Here is a 20,244-nt window from a genome sequence, read left to right as displayed (position 1 = left end):
CTGGGAGACAGCACAAAAGCAACATTAGAAAAAAATGAGAACCCAGATCCTAAGATGATCGGTAAAATAAAATCCTCCCTATTCAAGCCCCGAACGTCCCTATCTATCCACAACAACTGAGGCCAACTGCTTGGAAAATTCTTCGGTACAACTTCAAGAGGCTTTTGTTGTCTCTCCATTTGCCTCAGGCTGGAGTAGCCCATCTGCTGGGGGTGTCTATATTAACCTGAAGTGTCCTGCTCTAGGGTGAAACGTCAGAGCTCAGTCACTGACCTGCACCTTTTTAACCTAACTAATGGACTCAGTCAGCTGTCATATCATTGGCCTGGACTGGCAGACTGAGGTCGTCCAAACCGTTGTACAGATGTGGGGGACAGTAGGTCTTCGGACACCATGAGATAGCGAGCACAAGGTAACGTAACCCATCTGAGCTGGGGCAGTGGTGGTGTTGGCCACATTCGAGAAAGTCCATCCACGTGAGACTAATTTTAAGTGTAAACTCTCTTTTCTATCTTCTATTTATTTATAGCTGGTCCCTCCTCTTCCTCATCAACACCTTGCTACTTTCAAGGATCTGGGATCAAATACTGCACAGACACCAGTTCCCTCTTCCCCCATGTCACTTTTCTCACAGCCTCCCGAATGCAGTGTTTTAAACTCCATCCCACCCCCCAGCTTAAACCTACCCCCTCTAGCTTTTGATTTCTTTTCCTTGGGGGAAAAAAGTTGTATGCATTCACCTGTCACGGTTTTATAGAGCTCCATTTGATCACCCCTCAGCCTCCCATGTTCCAGAGAATAAAGTCCCAGCATGTCAAACTTCTCCTGTACTTTTATTGAAAGCCCTTGGGTCCTGAGAACATTTCAGAAATCTCCTTTGCACTCTGTCCAGCTTAACGGCATATTTCCTGTAGCAGGGTAACCAAAACTGTACACAATACTCCAGGTGCAGCCTCACCAATATCTTGTACAGCTCCAACCTAACTTATCAATTCCTCTACTCAGTGCCCTGACTGATGAAAGTCAGCATTCCATATCTACCTGTTATCCTATGCATTCCGAAACTTCAGCTCATTCAAATTTCCCTGCCCAAGTCCTAACTTGCTAGCTACAAGCTGACCCACATCCCTGTGCAGACTGTCTCAACAACACCACAATTTCCACATCAGGTCCTTGACTGTTTACACAGCCCTTCCATTGTGACTTCCTTCAACCTCACAAATCTCTGGCAGCATTTTTCTTATATATTTCCAGTCTTCTATGCCAACATCCTACCCTTCAATCTTCAGCCACTCAGGCAGTTCTAGATCTCCATCTCTAAACCTCACATCCTCTCCTTAAAGGCTAACTCCTTACCAAAACTCTAATCTTCACCTCAGTTGTGTGATAATGCCTCTGCAAAACACCTTGGAACAAAGGTGCTACATAAATGTAAATTTCTGCAGTGTGCTCACTTAAAGTGCTGGGTGTTATTTGCATACAATAGTCCCTCCATCAGGACCCAATATTGCCACCACACAAGCGTTCAGGTGCATCTCAGTACAGTGCAGCTCCCTCAAGTCCATCAATTACGACATGTTTCTGAATTCAGTGCTAGCTGGCAGTCTCACTCAGAACTTGGTAAGGATTCTCCCACGCTACTATCTTTGCATCATCCTGAATGAAACTGCAGGCTGGCACACAATTAAGGGCATTTAGAAATGGAATAGGCAAATCTTTAATCCAGTTTATTCAAGCTTTACATTTGGGTTCTGGGAGTGTACAGCACTTTCGTCATCAGCACCCAATTAAATTACCATTGAACCATACAGCACAGAAAGAGGCCCTTTGACCTACTATGCCTATACTGACTATCAAGTACAAATCCCATTTATCAGCATGTGGTCCACAGCCTACTGTGATTTGGAAATTCAAATCGATCTATTGAGTACCTGCCTCCACCACACACTCTGATAGATGTATCCAGCCGCGGTGTGAAAAATGCTCAGATGCCCTATAATTTGGCATTTCTCGAGACTCTCAGCCCGCTCTGCCCCAAGGAAAACAAAACACACCCCATCATCGACATTCTTCTGAGTCGAATTCTGTAGTTTACTCATTAAGCATTAGCCCCAGTCTGATTCCAGCAATGTTCCTGAAATGGCCTTGAAACTTCCACCCTGTGCTAGCCCCTCCTTTACACTTACTTCCACAGAGTAGGAAAGATTCGCATTTGCACTGTCATTAATTCTGGCAAAGAGATCTTCACACAACTGGGGAAAGAGGAAAGCAAAAATCAGTATCAGAATATAGAATCAGTAACAGAGCACAGCCTATCTAAAGTTATAGACCACCTGCAAATCATGGATGATTAAGTGACTGAAGTAGGCGTTTAATGTTTGGAGATGTTATTGTTGATGAAATACTCAAATTTTCCTGCAGTGCAGCTTCTGTATTATCTCTCTCACCAGAACGGTGGCTAATTCTGGAGTCCTGCCAGAAGAAACTGTTCTGCTGTTATTTTCAGAATCAGAATTAGGTTTAATATCACTGGCAAGTAATGAAATTCATTGCCTCTGCAGCAGCAGTACAATGCAATACATAATAAAGAAAATCTGTGAATTTCTGTAAGTGTGTGTGTGTGTGTGTGTGTGTGCGTGCGTGCGTGCGCTTGTGTTAAATAGTTAAATTAGATAAGTAGTGCAAACATAAAACTAAAAATGTAGTGAAGTAATGTTCAGGGGTTCAATGTCCATTCAGGAATCCGTTGGCAGAGGGAAAGAAGCTGATCCTGAATCGTTGAGTGTGTGCCTTCAGGCTCCCTGATGGTAGCAATGAGAAGAGGGCATGCCCTGGCGATGGAGTTCCTTAATGATGAGTGCCACCTTTTTGAGACCTCGCTTCTTGAAGGTGTCCTGGATACTACGGAGGCTAGTGCTCATGATGGAGTTGTGGGGGTTGGGCGCTGCTCCAGCACGAGTCCAAGGGTGTGTAATATGGCAAAATCTACCCTTAAATAACCTCTGGGGGCCAAGCCACAGGAGTACTCATCACTCCAGTTTTGGTGAAATGGCATTTTCATAATCCAGAAGCCTCAGTGACAGAGAAACATCTCTTAGACTTACAGCCACACAGGAGGAGGGGTTTTGACCCGTTGACTCTAGCAGAACAGATTCATTATTTCATTTATTCACGTCAGGGATCTTCCAAGCTATTCATATTTTCCTATCTTGCTATATTCTTGCACCCCTGCATCTTATTCTTTTCCACACATCCCTTTTTTAACCATCTCCCCCCCCCCCCAAACACAACTGGAAGAAATGCAAGTGAATTGGTCAGTCCATACTCTTCAGTTCAGAAAATCAGGATGATCTCACTGAATTATTAAACTAAATTCTATTCAGGCTTGGCAGGTTGAGGAATGGTGTTGCCTGTTGTTGGGATGCCTAGAAACAGTAGAATCTTTCTTGAAATAATGGGTGGGTGTTCCTACAGAGGAGGAATTTCTTCACATGGAGATTAGAAATTCTTTAGAATTCTCTATTCAATAGAGCTGTGGGTCTCAATCAAAACACACAATATCAGAACAGGTTTATTATCACTGTCGTGAAATGTGACCTGAAATTTGTCAATTTCTGGCAGCTGCACAGTGCAAAGACGTTAAGTGACTAGAAACAGCACAAAAAGTGGAATAACGAGGTTGTGTTCATGCACCGTTCAGAAGTCTGAAGACAGAGGGGAAGGAAGTATTCCTGAATCATTGAGTGTAGGTCTTCAGGCTCCTGTTACCTCCTCTCTGATGGAAGAAACAAGACGAGGGCCTGTCCTGATAGTGAGGGCCCTTAATGATGGATTCCGTCTTCCTGAGGCATTGCCTCTTGATGATATATTTTAATATATTTTTAGGTACCAAGGGAATCAAGAAATGCAGGAGCGTGGGAAAGGAACACTGAGGTAGATGAACAGACATGACCTTAAGGAATGACAGCAAGACACATGGGGCTGAATGGCCTGTTTCTGGTTTTAATACTTGTGTGACATAGTGCAGCTCACAGAAGACTATTCAGCAACTGCTACTAATATATTCTCCTCGCTGACGATCAACACTGGCGCACCTCAGCAGTGTGTGCTTAGCCCACTGCTCTACTCTGTATATACCCATGACTGTGTGGCTAAGCATGGCTCAAACACCATCTATAAGTTTTCTGATGATACAGCCATTGTTGGTAGAATATCAGGTGGTGATGAGAGGGCATACAGGAGTGAGATATGCCAACTAGTGGAGTGGAGTCGCAGCAACAACCTGGCATTCAATGTCAGTAAGACAAAAGAGCAGATTGTGGACTTCCGGAAGGGTAAGACGAAGGAACACATACCAATCCTCATAGAGGGATCAGCAGTGGAGAGAGTGAGCAGCTTCAAGTTCCTGGGTGTCAAGATCTCTGAGATTCTAACCTGGTCCCAACATATCAATGTAGCTATAAAGAAGGCAAGATAGTGGCTATACTTTATTAGGAGTTTGAAGAGATTTGGCATGTCAACAAATACACTCAAAAACTTCTATAGATGTACCGTGGAGAGCATTCTGACAGGCTGCATCACTGTCTGGTATGGGGGGACTGAAAAAAGTTGCAGAGGGTTGTAAGTTTAGTTGGCTCCATCTTGGGTACTAGCCTACAAAGTGCACAGGACATCTTCAGGGGGTGTCTCAGAAAGGCAGCATCCATTATTAAGGACCTCCAGCACCCAGGGCATGCCCTTTTCTCACTGTTACCATCAGGGAGGAGGTACAGAAGCCTGAAGGCACAGACTCAGTGATTCAGGAACAGCTTCTTCCCCTCTACCATCCGATTCCTAAATGGACATTGAACCCATGAACACTAACTCACTTTTTTAATATACAGTATTTCTGTTTGTTGCACATTTTTAAATCTATTCAATAGAAGTATACTGTAATTGATTTATTCATTTATTATTATTTTTTTTAAATTTAATTTTCTCTCCTATATTGAGCTGCTGCTGCTAAGTTAAATTTTACGTCACATGCCGATGATAGTAATTCATTCCGGTTCTGATTCATTCCAGGACCACTACTGGTAACGTGCTGTTGGGGAAGAATGCTGTTACGAGAAGTGAGCTTGAATCAGAATGAGGTTTAATATCACCAGATATGTCGTAAAATTTGTGAAATCTGTCTGAACGTCAACGTCAATCATTTTCAACCAGACCAGCAAAGATAGAATGGGAATTTCTACTTAACACCGTCCTCCTTGAGAATGAGGTGGTGCTACGTTCCACAGACATGAGAGGGGCCCAGGGTGAGAGAAGAGGTGACTATACAGATCCCAGCCGTGTCAACACGTGGGATTACTGTGCTTCCACTGACCTGCTGCCTGGGGGAAGGGCCAGCTGGTGAGTACACGAAACCTGTGGAATGACTGACCAAATTCCACAGGCTATCACTTCAGCAGTAAAAGCCAAACCCAGAAAGGAGGTCAGAGTCTGTGTTCATAAAATTAACTGACAGTGCCGAGTTTTATAAAGTTACCATGGAGTCATGTATGCACACTTCCATTCAGCTGCAGACTGGAAATTATGGAAGATTGATCCGTGGCACTGAGAACAAGATCTGTACAGTGGGTGTGGATATGGTGAGCCATATCCTGTACTGTGGATGTCGGGAGAGCAATCCACTGCCTGTAGTTTGTGTGGGATTTGTGTGAGGCATCAATAATCCACACCTGTATTCTGGGTGTGGGGGACAGTGATCTACAGCCTGTATTCTGTGTAGGATGTCAGTGATCCACAGCCTGTTGTGTGAATGTAGGGGACAGTGATCCACAGGCTGTAGTCTGTACATAGGGACACTGAAACACATCTTGAAACATCACCTGTTTTCTGGGTAGGCGGAGGGCAGTGAGACACAACCTGTAATGCGTGTGTGGGAGACGGTGTCACACAGCCTGTAGTCTTGTGTGTGGTGGGACAGTGAGACACCACCTGTTCTCTGTGTGTGGGAGACAATAACCTGTAGTCTGTGTGTGGAGGACAGTGAGACACAGCCTGTAGTCTGTGTGTAGGTGACAGTGAGACACAGTCTATAGTCTGTGTGTGGGACACAATAACCTGTAGTCTGTGTGTGGAGGACAGTGAGACACAGCCTGTAGTCTGTGTGTAGGTGACAGTGAGACACAGTCTATAGTCTGTGTGTGGGACACAATAACCTGTAGTCTGTGTGTGGAGGACAGTTTCACACAGCCTGTAGCCTGTGTGTGGAGGACAGTGTGACACAGCCTGTAGTCTGTGTGTGGAGGACAGTGTGACACAGCCTGTAGCCTGTGTGTGGAGGACAGTGTCACACAGCCTGCAGTCTGTGTGTGGAGGACAGTGTGACACAGCCTGTAGCCTGTGTGTGGAGGACAGTTTCACACAGCCTGTAGTCTGTGTGTGGAGGACAGTGTGACACAGCCTGTAGTCTGTGTGTGGAGGACAGTGTGACACAGCCTGTAGTCTGTGTGTGGAGGACAGTGTGACACAGCCTGTAGTCTGTGTGTGGAGGACAGTGTGACACAGCCTGTAGCCTGTGTGTGGAGGACAGTGTGACACAGCCTGTAGCCTGTGTGTGGAGGACAGTGTGACACAGCCTGTAGCCTGTGTGTGGAGGACAGTGTGACACAGCCTGTAGCCTGTGTGTGGAGGACAGTGTCACACAGCCTGTAGTCTGTGTGTGGAGGACAGTGTGACACAGCCTGTAGCCTGTGTGTGGAGGACAGTGTGACACAGCCTGTAGTCTGTGTGTGGAGGACAGTGTGACACAGCCTGTAGTCTGTGTGTGGAGGACAGTTTCACACAGCCTGTAGCCTGTGTGTGGAGGACAGTGTGACACAGCCTGTAGCCTGTGTGTGGAGGACAGTGTGACACAGCCTGTAGCCTGTGTGTGGAGGACAGTGTGACACAGCCTGTAGCCTGTGTGTGGAGGACAGTGTGACACAGCCTGTAGCCTGTGTGTGGAGGACAGTGTGACACAGCCTGTAGTCTGTGTGTGGAGGACAGTGTCACACAGCCTGTAGCCTGTGTGTGGAGGACAGTGTCACACAGCCTGTAGCCTGTGTGTGGAGGACAGTGTCACACAGCCTGTAGCCTGTGTGTGGAGGACAGTGTCACACAGCCTGTAGCCTGTGTGTGGAGGACAGTGTCACACAGCCTGTAGTCTGTGTGTGGAGGACAGTGTGACACAGCCTGTAGCCTGTGTGTGGAGGACAGTGTGACACAGCCTGTAGCCTGTGTGTGGAGGACAGTGTGACACAGCCTGTAGCCTGTGTGTGGAGGACAGTGTGACACAGCCTGTAGTCTGTGTGTGGAGGACAGTGTGACACAGCCTGTCGTCTGTGTGTGGAGGACAGTGTCACACAGCCTGTAGTCTGTGTGTGGAGGACAGTGTCACACAGCCTGTAGTCTGTGTGTGGAGGACAGTGTGACACAGCCTGTAGTCTGTGTGTGGAGGACAGTGTCACACAGCCTGTAGTCTGTGTGTGGAGGACAGTGTGACACAGCCTGTAGCCTGTGTGTGGAGGACAGTGTGACACAGCCTGTAGCCTGTGTGTGGAGGACAGTGTGACACAGCCTGTAGCCTGTGTGTGGAGGACAGTGTCACACAGCCTGTAGCCTGTGTGTGGAGGACAGTGTCACACAGCCTGTAGTCTGTGTGTGGAGGACAGTGTCACACAGCCTGCAGTCTGTGTGTGGAGGACAGTGTGACACAGCCTGTAGTCTGTGTGTGGAGGACAGTGTCACACAGCCTGTAGCCTGTGTGTGGAGGACAGTGTCACACAGCCTGTAGCCTGTGTGTGGAGGACAGTGTGACACAGCCTGTAGTCTGTGTGTGGAGGACAGTGTCACACAGCCTGTAGTCTGTGTGTGGAGGACAGTGTCACACAGCCTGTAGCCTGTGTGTGGAGGACAGTGTGACACAGCCTGTAGTCTGTGTGTGGAGGACAGTGTGACACAGCCTGTAGTCTGTGTGTGGAGGACAGTGTCACACAGCCTGTAGTCTGTGTGTGGAGGACAGTGTGACACAGCCTGTAGCCTGTGTGTGGAGGACAGTGTGACACAGCCTGTAGTCTGTGTGTGGAGGACAGTGTGACACAGCCTGTAGTCTGTGTGTGGAGGACAGTGTCACACAGCCTGTAGTCTGTGTGTGGAGGACAGTGTCACACAGCCTGTAGCCTGTGTGTGGAGGACAGTGTCACACAGCCTGTAGTCTGTGTGTGGAGGACAGTGTGACACAGCCTGTAGCCTGTGTGTGGAGGACAGTGTGACACAGCCTGTAGCCTGTGTGTGGAGGACAGTGTCACACAGCCTGTAGTCTGTGTGTGGAGGACAGTGTGACACAGCCTGTAGTCTGTGTGTGGAGGACAGTGTCACACAGCCTGTAGTCTGTGTGTGGAGGACAGTGTGACACAGCCTGTAGTCTGTGTGTGGAGGACAGTGTGACACAGCCTGTAGTCTGTGTGTGGAGGACAGTGTGACACAGCCTGTAGTCTGTGTGTGGAGGACAGTGTCACACAGCCTGTAGTCTGTGTGTGGAGGACAGTGTGACACAGCCTGTAGTCTGTGTGTGGAGGACAGTGTGACACAGCCTGTAGTCTGTGTGTGGAGGACAGTGTCACACAGCCTGTAGTCTGTGTGTGGAGGACAGTGTGACACAGCCTGTAGCCTGTGTGTGGAGGACAGTGTCACACAGCCTGTAGTCTGTGTGTGGAGGACAGTGTCACACAGCCTGTAGTCTGTGTGTGGAGGACAGTGTCACACAGCCTGTAGTCTGTGTGTGGAGGACAGTGTCACACAGTCTGTAGTCTGTGTGTGGAGGACAGTGTCACACCGTTGACTGACAAGGATAGCAACACTTTGAGATGAGCTTGCAGATGCTTGCCCTTTACCTGGGGGATGATTCCTTGCTGTTCCTTCTCCTGTTTGCCCATCATGGTATAGGATTTGCCGGCACCAGTCTGTCCATAGGCGAAGATGCATACATTGTAGCCCTCGAAGGCATGCTGCAGCATCTCCTCGCCAATGTCACGGTATACCTGCTGCTGTGATGCATAGTTGATATCGGCAGGCTGCAACCGGGGAACAAAGAGGTGTTTATTACTTATCCTCTTCTATCACTCCCTCCCTCTCAGACTCCCTCCTATCCTTTCACCCAAAACAGGCCACACTCATCTTTTAAAGACACTGAGGAGCTGAGGCCTAATGTTTGCTCTGAACTCCCACTGCATCAAGAAACTCCATATGTACCTGCCTCCGAGGGAAAATCAAACAATAACCAAAATCGGTCATCTCAACTGAGCAAACACCCCCTAGTCAGCTACAGGATAGGCTGGATTTGGAATAACTTACGCTGCACAATTGAAATGCTTGTACTGTGAGCCCAAATTAGAAGCAAAGCTTTTCCCCTGTTACCAAATGATCAATTGAGAATATAACCACTGGGGAAAAAATTGTCCATGTTTTTTCTGACATTCCCAGTCTGTGTGCTTTAACCAGGGTGGAGAGAAGGGTGAGCTGGGATGGATGAGGAATCCCAGGCTGCAGTAATATATCCCATCGACTCTTTGCAAATGGGCTCTGGGGGGAATTCAGCTGCTTTGCTCTGGGTAAGTAGCTTGGTGCAGGAATTCCTCATTCCACAGATAATGGGTGAGTTTAAAAGCATTTCCTAGATCAGCTGGGGACAGGAACTGTAATTCCCAGGGAGCCTCTCCAAGCAGATGAAATACATAGTGAATACAGAGGTCAGAGGCAAAGGAACGTTCCCTCAAAACATCCTATCAGATCCCCCCACATTATTAACGCAGAGTGATGGCGGGAAGCTGTGTGGGAAGTGCTTACTGAGCTACATACCGTGGTGTGGGACCAGTAGGAGTAGTCGAAGTTGAAACTCTTGGGAGCCTCCTTGGGTTGCTTCGGGTTAACAATAGCTGCAACAGAGAAAAAAGAGACAAGTGAGGGGACAGGTTTACTAGCGCACCACTTCCCCTACAGAGCAACACCGGGCAGTAACACTCTCCACAACATTTCTTCAAAGCAGCTAGACCAGCGTGGGTGTGGGTAGGGGGTAACTGGGGAATTGAGGCAAAGCACGTACAGTCTGGTGCTAACATGCACTTGCATCATTACATTCCGGTCCAGGACCAGAACGTCAGGCTGCAGTTCCCTGAAGATCCAATCCATGATGAAGAGTCACACTTATTGGCAGTGGCCTTTTGACGACCAACAGCCCATTCTATGGTCTCTGATGTCTGTACTGATCCCATGGCAGTATTTTGAAGAAGGGAAAGTTATCTACCCAATATTGATTCCTTACCCAACATCAAAATAGCAGACTGACTGGTGATTTACCTCATCACTGCTATGGGATCTTTCAGAGTCTGAATTAGCTGCTGGATTACCTGCTCTGCTGGCTACAACTCACAAAGTAGTTCCTTAGCACTTTGAAAAATAGAAATACAGGTGTCCTTCTTTATGGAATGCTGGAATGGCAATGAAGAGGGGCCAGAGCGAAGAACAGACCTTCACCCCATTACTCATGACAAGACATAGAGCGTCATCTCCTCACTTGTGTGCAACCAAGAGTTGAGGGCAGCCATTGTGCTCCTCATGAAAACTACAGTATATAATCACCATCGCATCGGCACACTGTCACTTCACAGAAAAGTGATGAAGTGGTTGATGGCATTAAGTATACATCAATAACATGATGCTTAATTTTGGCTCCAGAATCCATCACAGCCTTTCCCAAAGATGCAAAATTCCAGGGCTGTGGAGGGAATAATTTTCCTTTACATCAAGAGAGCACTTGAATGACTTTAGTACAATGCAGTCCAAATTCTCGTCCAACTTGTACCAAAAAAAAACTTTCACTATCTAGAGTCCTGCCTCATACAAGAATGGTTGTGGCTGTTGCAGCTTAACCTTCTAGCCCCAACATATCACCACAGGAGTGAGCCAGTTTCAGTTGCTTCACTGACGACCTGCCTTTCAAGAAAAGTTCATAAGTAGGGATGTTCAGTTCCCTATGCAATTGTTTACATAATGAAGGAGTCAGCATTCACATGCAGACAACATTCAGACAGGCTCCTGTGAGACAATTACCACCTACAAGAGGTGGTAGCTGTACCAACTCCTACAATATCGATTCCCTAACAAATTGAAAGGTTTACAAATGGTGATGGACTTAGCTGACCCGCCACAAAAAAAAACCTGTGGCTATAAAAGCAGATCAGTGACTAGATATTCTCTGGTAAGTGAACCACTTCCTGACATCCCAAAGCATAAACCATACCTAGCAGGCTCTCCAGGGGTGGGACATAGAGCCTTTCAGTTGGGCAGGTGAGTGCAGTTCCAGACACTCTTGGGATGCTGAATACCATCCATGACACTTGACTGGCACCCAGCATCCATTACCACCTCTGTCACTGGCACACCCTCAGTGCAGTAAGGATCATCAATGGCATCAGAGCAAGTGCTAATTTTTGAATACTAGAAGAGTTCAAGAAGAGCAGATATATGGGAACACCATCTTTACACGTTTCCCTCCAAAGATCTTGATTTGGACTAATAAACTCTTCCAACCAGGTCCAGGTATCAATTATAACTGATGGTTCGATGACAAGCCCCGTCATCTTCTTCAGGGATGATGCCTGGGCATGTCTACTCTGGTGGTGTTTATACCCCGTAAACCGTCCTTCCAGATTGATTAATCCTCATCCAATCAGGTTTCCGCTCTACCACCTTCTTTACAATCAAATTCCAGTTCTTACTTAGAGTGAGACCTTTGTCTTTGTTAAAATTCTTTTCGTCTAGTTTTATTTCAATGGCTTCCTTCACCAGGTGGTACCAAAAGCCATTGGCGCGGCACAGTAGTTTTGTGCCGTCAAAGTCAATCTTCTGGCCTTCTGAATGAAATATTCTGCTATCACCGATTTCTCTGTGTAACCCAAACGGATACACCTCCTATGCTTCTTGTTGCAGTTTCCACCTTGCATCAGGTGCAATAGCCATAGGATTGGCTCTGATGGCACAAAACTACTGTGCCATGCAAATGGCTTTTGAGACCGCCTGGTAAAGGAAGCCATTGAAATAATACTAGAGGAAAAGAATTTAACAAAGGTGAAGATGTCGCTTTAAGAACAGGAATTTGATTGTAAGCAAGGTGGGAGAGTGGAAAGCTGATTGCATGAGGATTAATGAATCAGGAAGGATGGACTATGGGGATATAAATCTCACCAGAATAGACATGCTCAGGCATCATTCCTGAAGAAGATGGCAGGGTTCATCATCGAAACATCATTTATAATCGATACCTGTACCCGGCTGGAAGCCTAAGAAGAGTTTATTCATCATATACACCAGGAAAGCACTGAATCCCTTTTCTTCTTGATTTGGAAATACATCAACATTCCTTCAGTATCATTGGGTCAAATATCTTGAACTCCCTGTGTTTAGCACTGTGAAAGTTCCTCTACAATGTGGTTCAAGGCAACTCCTCACCTCTTCTGAAGAGTATTTTATGAATGTGGAACAGCTATTTTCCTTATAGGTGATGCTAACCAACAAGATCAATCACCAGAGATACATCTTTCTGATGTTTGTTATAGTCAAGAACGATTAAGGCAAATAGCAGGTACGGGTATTTCCACAAGTGAAAAAGGAGAGATGATTGACACAAGTGAGTCAATTTTAACCCACATATCACAATCATTTTGCTTTTTGGGGAGTTTGCTCACCTTGTACTCCGATTTCCCAGTAGGGATTCATCTCTAATTAAAACTTGCCTTCAATAATCCATTCCTTATAATTCAAATAGAGATTATCATAATTCAGTAGCTAAACTGATGAATATCACAATTTGATCATACCCTGCAGTTGTCCATTTTATTTGATTCCGGCTTGAAATTCTCCCCCAGAAATGACCAAGCTAATGTTTACATACAGCATTTCTACACCATCTCTCCAATCCCCAACTCCTTGAGATCATACATGTCTACACCATCCCTCCAATCACCAGCTCCTTGAGATCATACAGCATGTCTACACCATCCCTCCAATCCCCACTCGAGATCATACAGTATGTCTACAACATCCCTCCAATCCCCAGCTCCTTGAGATCATACATGTCTACACCATCTCTCCAATACCCAGCTCCTTGAGATCATAAAGCATGTCTACACCATCCCTCCAATCCCCAGCTCCTTGAGATCATACAGCATGTCTACACCATCCCTCCAATCCCCAGCTCCTTGAGATCATACATGTCTATGCCATCCCTCCAATCCCCAGCTCCTTGAGATCATACATGTCTACACCATCCCTCCAATCCCCAGCTCCTTGAGGTCATACAGCATGTCTACACCATCCCTCCAATCACCAGCTCCTTGAGATCATACATGTCTACACCATCCCTCCAATCCCCAGCTCCTTGAGATCATACATGTCTACACCATCCCTCCAATCCCCAGCTCCTTGAGATCATACATGTCTACACCATCCCTCCAATCCCCAGCTCCTTGAGGTCATACAGCATGTCTACACCATCCCTCCAATCACCAGCTCCTTGAGATCATACATGTCTACACCAACTCTCCAATCCCCAGCTCCTTGAGGTCATACAGTATGTCTACACCATCCCTCCAATCCCCAGCTCGAGATCATACAGCATGTCTACACCATCCCTCCAAACCCCAGCTCCTTCAGATCATACAGCATGTCTACACCATCCCTCCAATCCCCAGCTCCTTGAGATCATACAGCATGTCTACACCATCCCTCCAATCACCAGCTCCTTCAGATCATACAGCATGTCTACACCATCCCTCCAATCCCCAGCTCCTTGAGATCATACAGCATGTCTACACCATCCCTCCAATCACCAGCTCCTTCAGATCATACAGCATGTCTACACCATCCCTCCAATCCCCAGCTCCTTGAGATCATACAGCATGTCTACACCATCCCTCCAATCACCAGCTCCTTGAGATCATACAACATGTCTACACCATCCCTCCAATCACCAGATCCTTGAGGTCATACAGCATGTCTACACCATCCCTCCAATCACCAGCTCCTTGAGATCATACGGCATGTCTACACCATCCCTCCAATCACCAGCTCCTTGAGATGATGCAGCATGTCTACATCATCCCTCCAATCACCAGCTCCTTGAGATCATACAGCATGTCTACACCATCCCTCCAATCACCAGCTCCTTGAGATCATACAGCATGTCTACACCATCCCTCCAATCACCAGCTCCTTGAGGTCATACAGCATGTCTACATCATCCCTCCAATCACCAGCTCCTTGAGATCATACAGCATGTCTACACCATCCCTCCAATCACCAGCTCCTTGAGATCATACAACATGTCTACACCATCCCTCCAATCACCAGCTCCTTGAGGTCATACAGCATGTCTACACCATCCCTCCAATCACCAGCTCCTTGAGATCATGCAGCATGTCTACATCATCCCTCCAATCACCAGCTCCTTGAGATCATACAGCATGTCTACATCATCCCTCCAATCACCAGCTCCTTGAGATCATACAGCATGTCTACACCATCCCTCCAATCACCAGCTCCTTGAGATCATACAGCATGTCTACACCATCCCTCCAATCACCAGCTCCTTGAGGTCATACAGCATGTCTACACCATCCCTCCAATCCCAAGCTCCTTGCGATCATACATGTCTACGCCATCCCTCCAATCCCCAGCTCCTTGAGATCATACATGTCTACACCATCCCTCCATTCCCCAGCTCCTTGAGGTCATACAGCATGTCTACACCATCCCTCAATCACCAGCTCCTTGAGATCATACAGCATGTCTACGCCATCCCTCCAATCCCCAGCTCCTTGAGATCACACAGCATGTCTACACCATCCCTCCAATCCCCAGCTCCTTGAGATCATACATGTCTACACCATCCCTCCAATCACCAGCTCCTTGAGATCATACATGTCTACACCATCCCTCCAATCACCAGCTCCTTGAGATCATACATGTCTACACCATCCCTCCAATCCCCAGCTCCTTGAGGTCATACAGCATGTCTACACCATCCCTCCAATCCCCAGCTCCTTGAGGTCATACAGCATGTCTACACCATCCCTCCAATCACCAGCTCCTTGAGATCATACATGTCTACACCATCCCTCCAATCCCCAGCTCCTTGAGATCATTCAGCATGTCTACACCATTCCTCCAATCCCCAGCTCCTTGAGATCATACAGCATGTCTACACCATCTCTCCAATCCCCAGCTCCTTGAGATCATACAGCATGTCTACACCATCCCTCCAATCCCCAGCTCCTTGAGGTCATACAGCATGTCTACACCATCCCTCCAATCACCAGCTCCTTGAGATCATACAGCATGTCTACGCCATCCCTCCAATCCCCAGCTCCTTGAGATCATACAGCATGTCTACACCATCCCTCCAATCCCCAGCTCCTTGAGATCATACATGTCTACACCATCCCTCCAATCACCAGCACCTTGAGATCATACATGTCTACACCATCCCTCCAATCCCCAGCTCCTTGAGATCATACAGCATGTCTACACCATCCCTCCAATCACCAGCTCCTTGAGATCATACAACATGTCTACACCATCCCTCCAATCACCAGCTCCTTGAGGTCATACAGCATGTCTACACCATCCCTCCAATCACCAGCTCCTTGAGATCATACGGCATGTCTACACCATCCCTCCAATCACCAGCTCCTTGAGATCATACGGCATGTCTACACCATCCCTCCAATCACCAGCTCCTTGAGATCATGCAGCATGTCTACATCATCCCTCCAATCACCAGCTCCCTGAGATCATACAGCATGTCTACACCATCCCTCCAATCACCAGCTCCTTGAGATCATACAGCATGTCTACACCATCCCTCCAATCACCAGCTCCTTGAGGTCATACAGCATGTCTACATCATCCCTCCAATCACCAGCTCCTTGAGATCATACAGCATGTCTACACCATCCCTCCAATCACCAGCTCCTTGAGATCATACAACATGTCTACACCATCCCTCCAATCACCAGCTCCTTGAGGTCATACAGCATGTCTACACCATCCCTCCAATCACCAGCTCCTTGAGATCATGCAGCATGTCTACATCATCCCTCCAATCACCAGCTCCTTGAGATCATACAGCATGTCTACATCATCCCTCCAATCACCAGCTCCTTGAGATCATACAGCATGTCTACACCATCCCTCCAATCACCAGCTCCTTGAGATCATACAGCATGTCTACACCATCCCTCCAATCACCAGCTCCTTGAGGTCATACAGCATGTCTACACCATCCCTCCAATCCCAAGCTCCTTGAGATCATACATGTCTACGCCATCCCTCCAATCCCCAGCTCCTTGAGATCATACATGTCTACACCATCCCTCCATTCCCCAGCTCCTTGAGGTCATACAGCATGTCTACACCATCCCTCCAATCACCAGCTCCTTGAGATCATACAGCATGTCTACGCCATCCCTCCAATCCCCAGCACCTTGAGATCACACAGCATGTCTACACCATCCCTCCAATCCCCAGCTCCTTGAGATCATACATGTCTACACCATCCCTCCAATCACCAGCTCCTTGAGATCATACATGTCTACACCATCCCTCCAATCACCAGCTCCTTGAGATCATACATGTCTACACCATCCCTCCAATCCCCAGCTCCTTGAGGTCATACAGCATGTCTACACCATCCCTCCAATCCCCAGCTCCTTGAGGTCATACAGCATGTCTACACCATCCCTCCAATCACCAGCTCCTTGAGATCATACATGTCTACACCATCCCTCCAATCCCCAGCTCCTTGAGATCATTCAGCATGTCTACACCATCCCTCCAATCCCCAGCTCCTTGAGATCATACAGCATGTCTACACCATCTCTCCAATCCCCAGCTCCTTGAGATCATACAGCATGTCTACACCATCCCTCCAATCCCCAGCTCCTTGAGGTCATACAGCATGTCTACACCATCCCTCCAATCACCAGCTCCTTGAGATCATACAGCATGTCTACGCCATCCCTCCAATCCCCAGCTCCTTGAGATCATACAGCATGTCTACACCATCCCTCCAATCCCCAGCTCCTTGAGATCATACATGTCTACACCATCCCTCCAATCACCAGCACCTTGAGATCATACATGTCTACACCATCCCTCCAATCCCCAGCTCCTTGAGATCATACATGTCTACACCATCCCTCCAATCCCCAGCTCCTTGAGATCATACAGCATGTCTACACCATCCCTCCAATCACCAGCTCCTTGAGATCATACAGCATGTCTACACCATCCCTCCAATCACCAGCTCCTTGAGATCATACAGCATGTCTACACCATCCCTCCAATCACCAGCTCCTTGAGATCATACAGCATGTCTACACCATCCCTCCAATCACCAGCTCCTTGAGATCATACATGTCTACACCATCTCCCCAATCCGCAGCTCCTTGAGATCATACAGCATGTCTACACCATCCCTCCAATCCCCAGCTCCTTGAGATCATACAGCATGTCTACACCATCCCTCCAATCACCAGCTCCTTGAGATAATACAGCATGTCTACACCATCCCTCCAATCCCCAGCTCCTTGAGATAATACAGCATGTCTACACCACCTCTCCAATCACCAGCTCCTTGAGATCATACAGCATGTCTACACCATCCTTCCAATCACCAGCTCCTTGGGATCATACAGCATGTCTACACCATCCCTCCAATCCCCACTCGAGATCATACAGTATGTCTACACCATCCCTCCAATCCCCAGCTCCTTGAGATCATACATGTCTACACCATCTCTCCAATACCCAGCTCCTTGAGATCATACAGCATGTCTACACCATCCCTCCAATCCCCAGCTCCTTGAGATCATACAGCATGTCTACACCATCCCTCCAATCCCCAGCTCCTTGAGATCATACATGTCTATGCCATCCCTCCAATCCCCAGCTCCTTGAGATCATACATGTCTACACCATCCCTCCAATCCCCAGCTCCTTGAGGTCATACAGCATGTCTACACCATCCCTCCAATCACCAGCTCCTTGAGATCATACATGTCTACACCATCCCTCCAATCCCCAGCTCCTTGAGATCATACATGTCTACACCATCCCTCCAATCCCCAGCTCCTTGAGATCATACATGTCTACACCATCCCTCCAATCCCCAGCTCCTTGAGGTCATACAGCATGTCTACACCATCCCTCCAATCACCAGCTCCTTGAGATCATACATGTCTACACCAACTCTCCAATCCCCAGCTCCTTGAGGTCATACAGTATGTCTACACCATCCCTCCAATCCCCAGCTCGAGATCATACAGCATGTCTACACCATCCCTCCAAACCCCAGCTCCTTCAGATCATACAGCATGTCTACACCATCCCTCCAATCCCCAGCTCCTTGAGATCATACAGCATGTCTACACCATCCCTCCAATCACCAGCTCCTTGAGATCATACAGCATGTCTACACCATCCCTCCAATCCCCAGCTCCTTGAGATCATACAGCATGTCTACACCATCCCTCCAATCACCAGCTCCTTCAGATCATACAACATGTCTACACCATCCCTCCAATCACCAGCTCCTTGAGGTCATACAGCATGTCTACACCATCCCTCCAATCACCAGCTCCTTGAGATCATACGGCATGTCTACACCATCCCTCCAATCACCAGCTCCTTGAGATCATGCAGCATGTCTACATCATCCCTCCAATCACCAGCTCCTTGAGATCATACAGCATGTCTACACCATCCCTCCAATCACCAGCTCCTTGAGATCATACAGCATGTCTACACCATCCCTCCAATCACCAGCTCCTTGAGGTCATACAGCATGTCTACATCATCCCTCCAATCACCAGCTCCTTGAGATCATACAGCATGTCTACACCATCCCTCCAATCACCAGCTCCTTGAGATCATATAACATTTCTACACCATCCCTCCAATCACCAGCTCCTTGAGGTCATACAGCATGTCTACACCATCCTTCCAATCACCAGCTCCTTGAGATCATACAGCATGTCTACACCATCCCTCCAATCACCAGCTCCTTGAGATCATACAACATGTCTACACCATCCCTCCAATCACCAGCTCCTTGAGGTCATACAGCATGTCTACACCATCCCTCCAATCACCAGCTCATTGAGATCATACGGCATGTCTACACCATCCCTCCAATCACCAGCTCCTTGAGATCATGCAGCATGTCTACATCATCCCTCCAATCACCAGCTCCTTGAGATCATACAGCATGTCTACACCATCCCTCCAATCACCAGCTCCTTGAGATCATACAGCATGTCTACACCATCCCTCCAATCACCAGCTCCTTGAGGTCATACAGCATGTCTACATCATCCCTCCAATCACCAGCTCCTTGAGATCATACAGCATGTCTACACCATCCCTCCAATCACCAGCTCCTTGAGTTCATACAACATGTCTACACCATCCCTCCAATCACCAGCTCCTTGAGGTCATACAGCATGTCTACACCATCCTTCCAATCACCAGCTCCTTGAGATCATGCAGCATGTCTACATCATCCCTCCAATCACCAGCTCCTTGAGATCATACAGCATGTCTACATCATCCCTCCAATCACCAGCTCCTTGAGATCATACAGCATGTCTACACCATCCCTCCAATCACCAGCTCCTTGAGATCATACAGCATGTCTACACCATCCCTCCAATCACCAGCTCCTTGAGGTCATACAGCATGTCTACACCATCCCTCCAATCCCAAGCTCCTTGAGATCATACATGTCTACGCCATCCCTCCAATCCCCAGCTCCTTGAGATCATACATGTCTACACCATCCCTCCAATCACCAGCTCCTTGAGATCATACAGCATGTCTACGCCATCCCTCCAATCCCCAGCTCCTTGAGATCACACAGCATGTCTACACCATCCCTCCAATCCCCAGCTCCTTGAGATCATACATGTCTACACCATCCCTCCAATCACCAGCTCCTTGAGATCATACATGTCTACACCATCCCTCCAATCACCAGCTCCTTGAGATCATACATGTCTACACCATCCCTCCAATCCCCAGCTCCTTGAGGTCATACAGCATGTCTACACCATCCCTCCAATCCCCAGCTCCTTGAGGTCATACAGCATGTCTACACCATCCCTC

The 20,244-nt window shown here is 47.6% G+C and overlaps 1 protein-coding gene across 27 annotated transcripts in view; it reads right to left on the bottom strand.

Annotated features, from left to right (window-relative positions):
* kif1aa (kinesin family member 1Aa) overlaps window positions 1-20,244 on the bottom strand; it is a 399,876-nt gene that overhangs the window by 166,079 nt on the left and 213,553 nt on the right. For all 27 annotated transcript variants that reach the window (XM_073040705.1, XM_073040709.1, XM_073040710.1 and 24 more), the window contains 3 exons: window positions 9,883-9,959; window positions 8,919-9,098; window positions 2,187-2,252 (listed from right to left, as the gene is read on the bottom strand). In XM_073040705.1, the coding sequence (XP_072896806.1) occupies window positions 2,187-2,252; window positions 8,919-9,098; window positions 9,883-9,959 (323 nt within the window). The remainder of the gene's footprint in view (window positions 1-2,186; window positions 2,253-8,918; window positions 9,099-9,882; window positions 9,960-20,244) is intronic.

The sequence above is a fragment of the Hemitrygon akajei genome, chromosome 3, assembly GCF_048418815.1.
Source record: "Hemitrygon akajei chromosome 3, sHemAka1.3, whole genome shotgun sequence".
In the NCBI taxonomy this organism is placed as follows: Eukaryota; Metazoa; Chordata; class Chondrichthyes; order Myliobatiformes; family Dasyatidae; genus Hemitrygon; species Hemitrygon akajei.
This window is presented reverse-complemented; position numbering and strand designations above follow the sequence as displayed.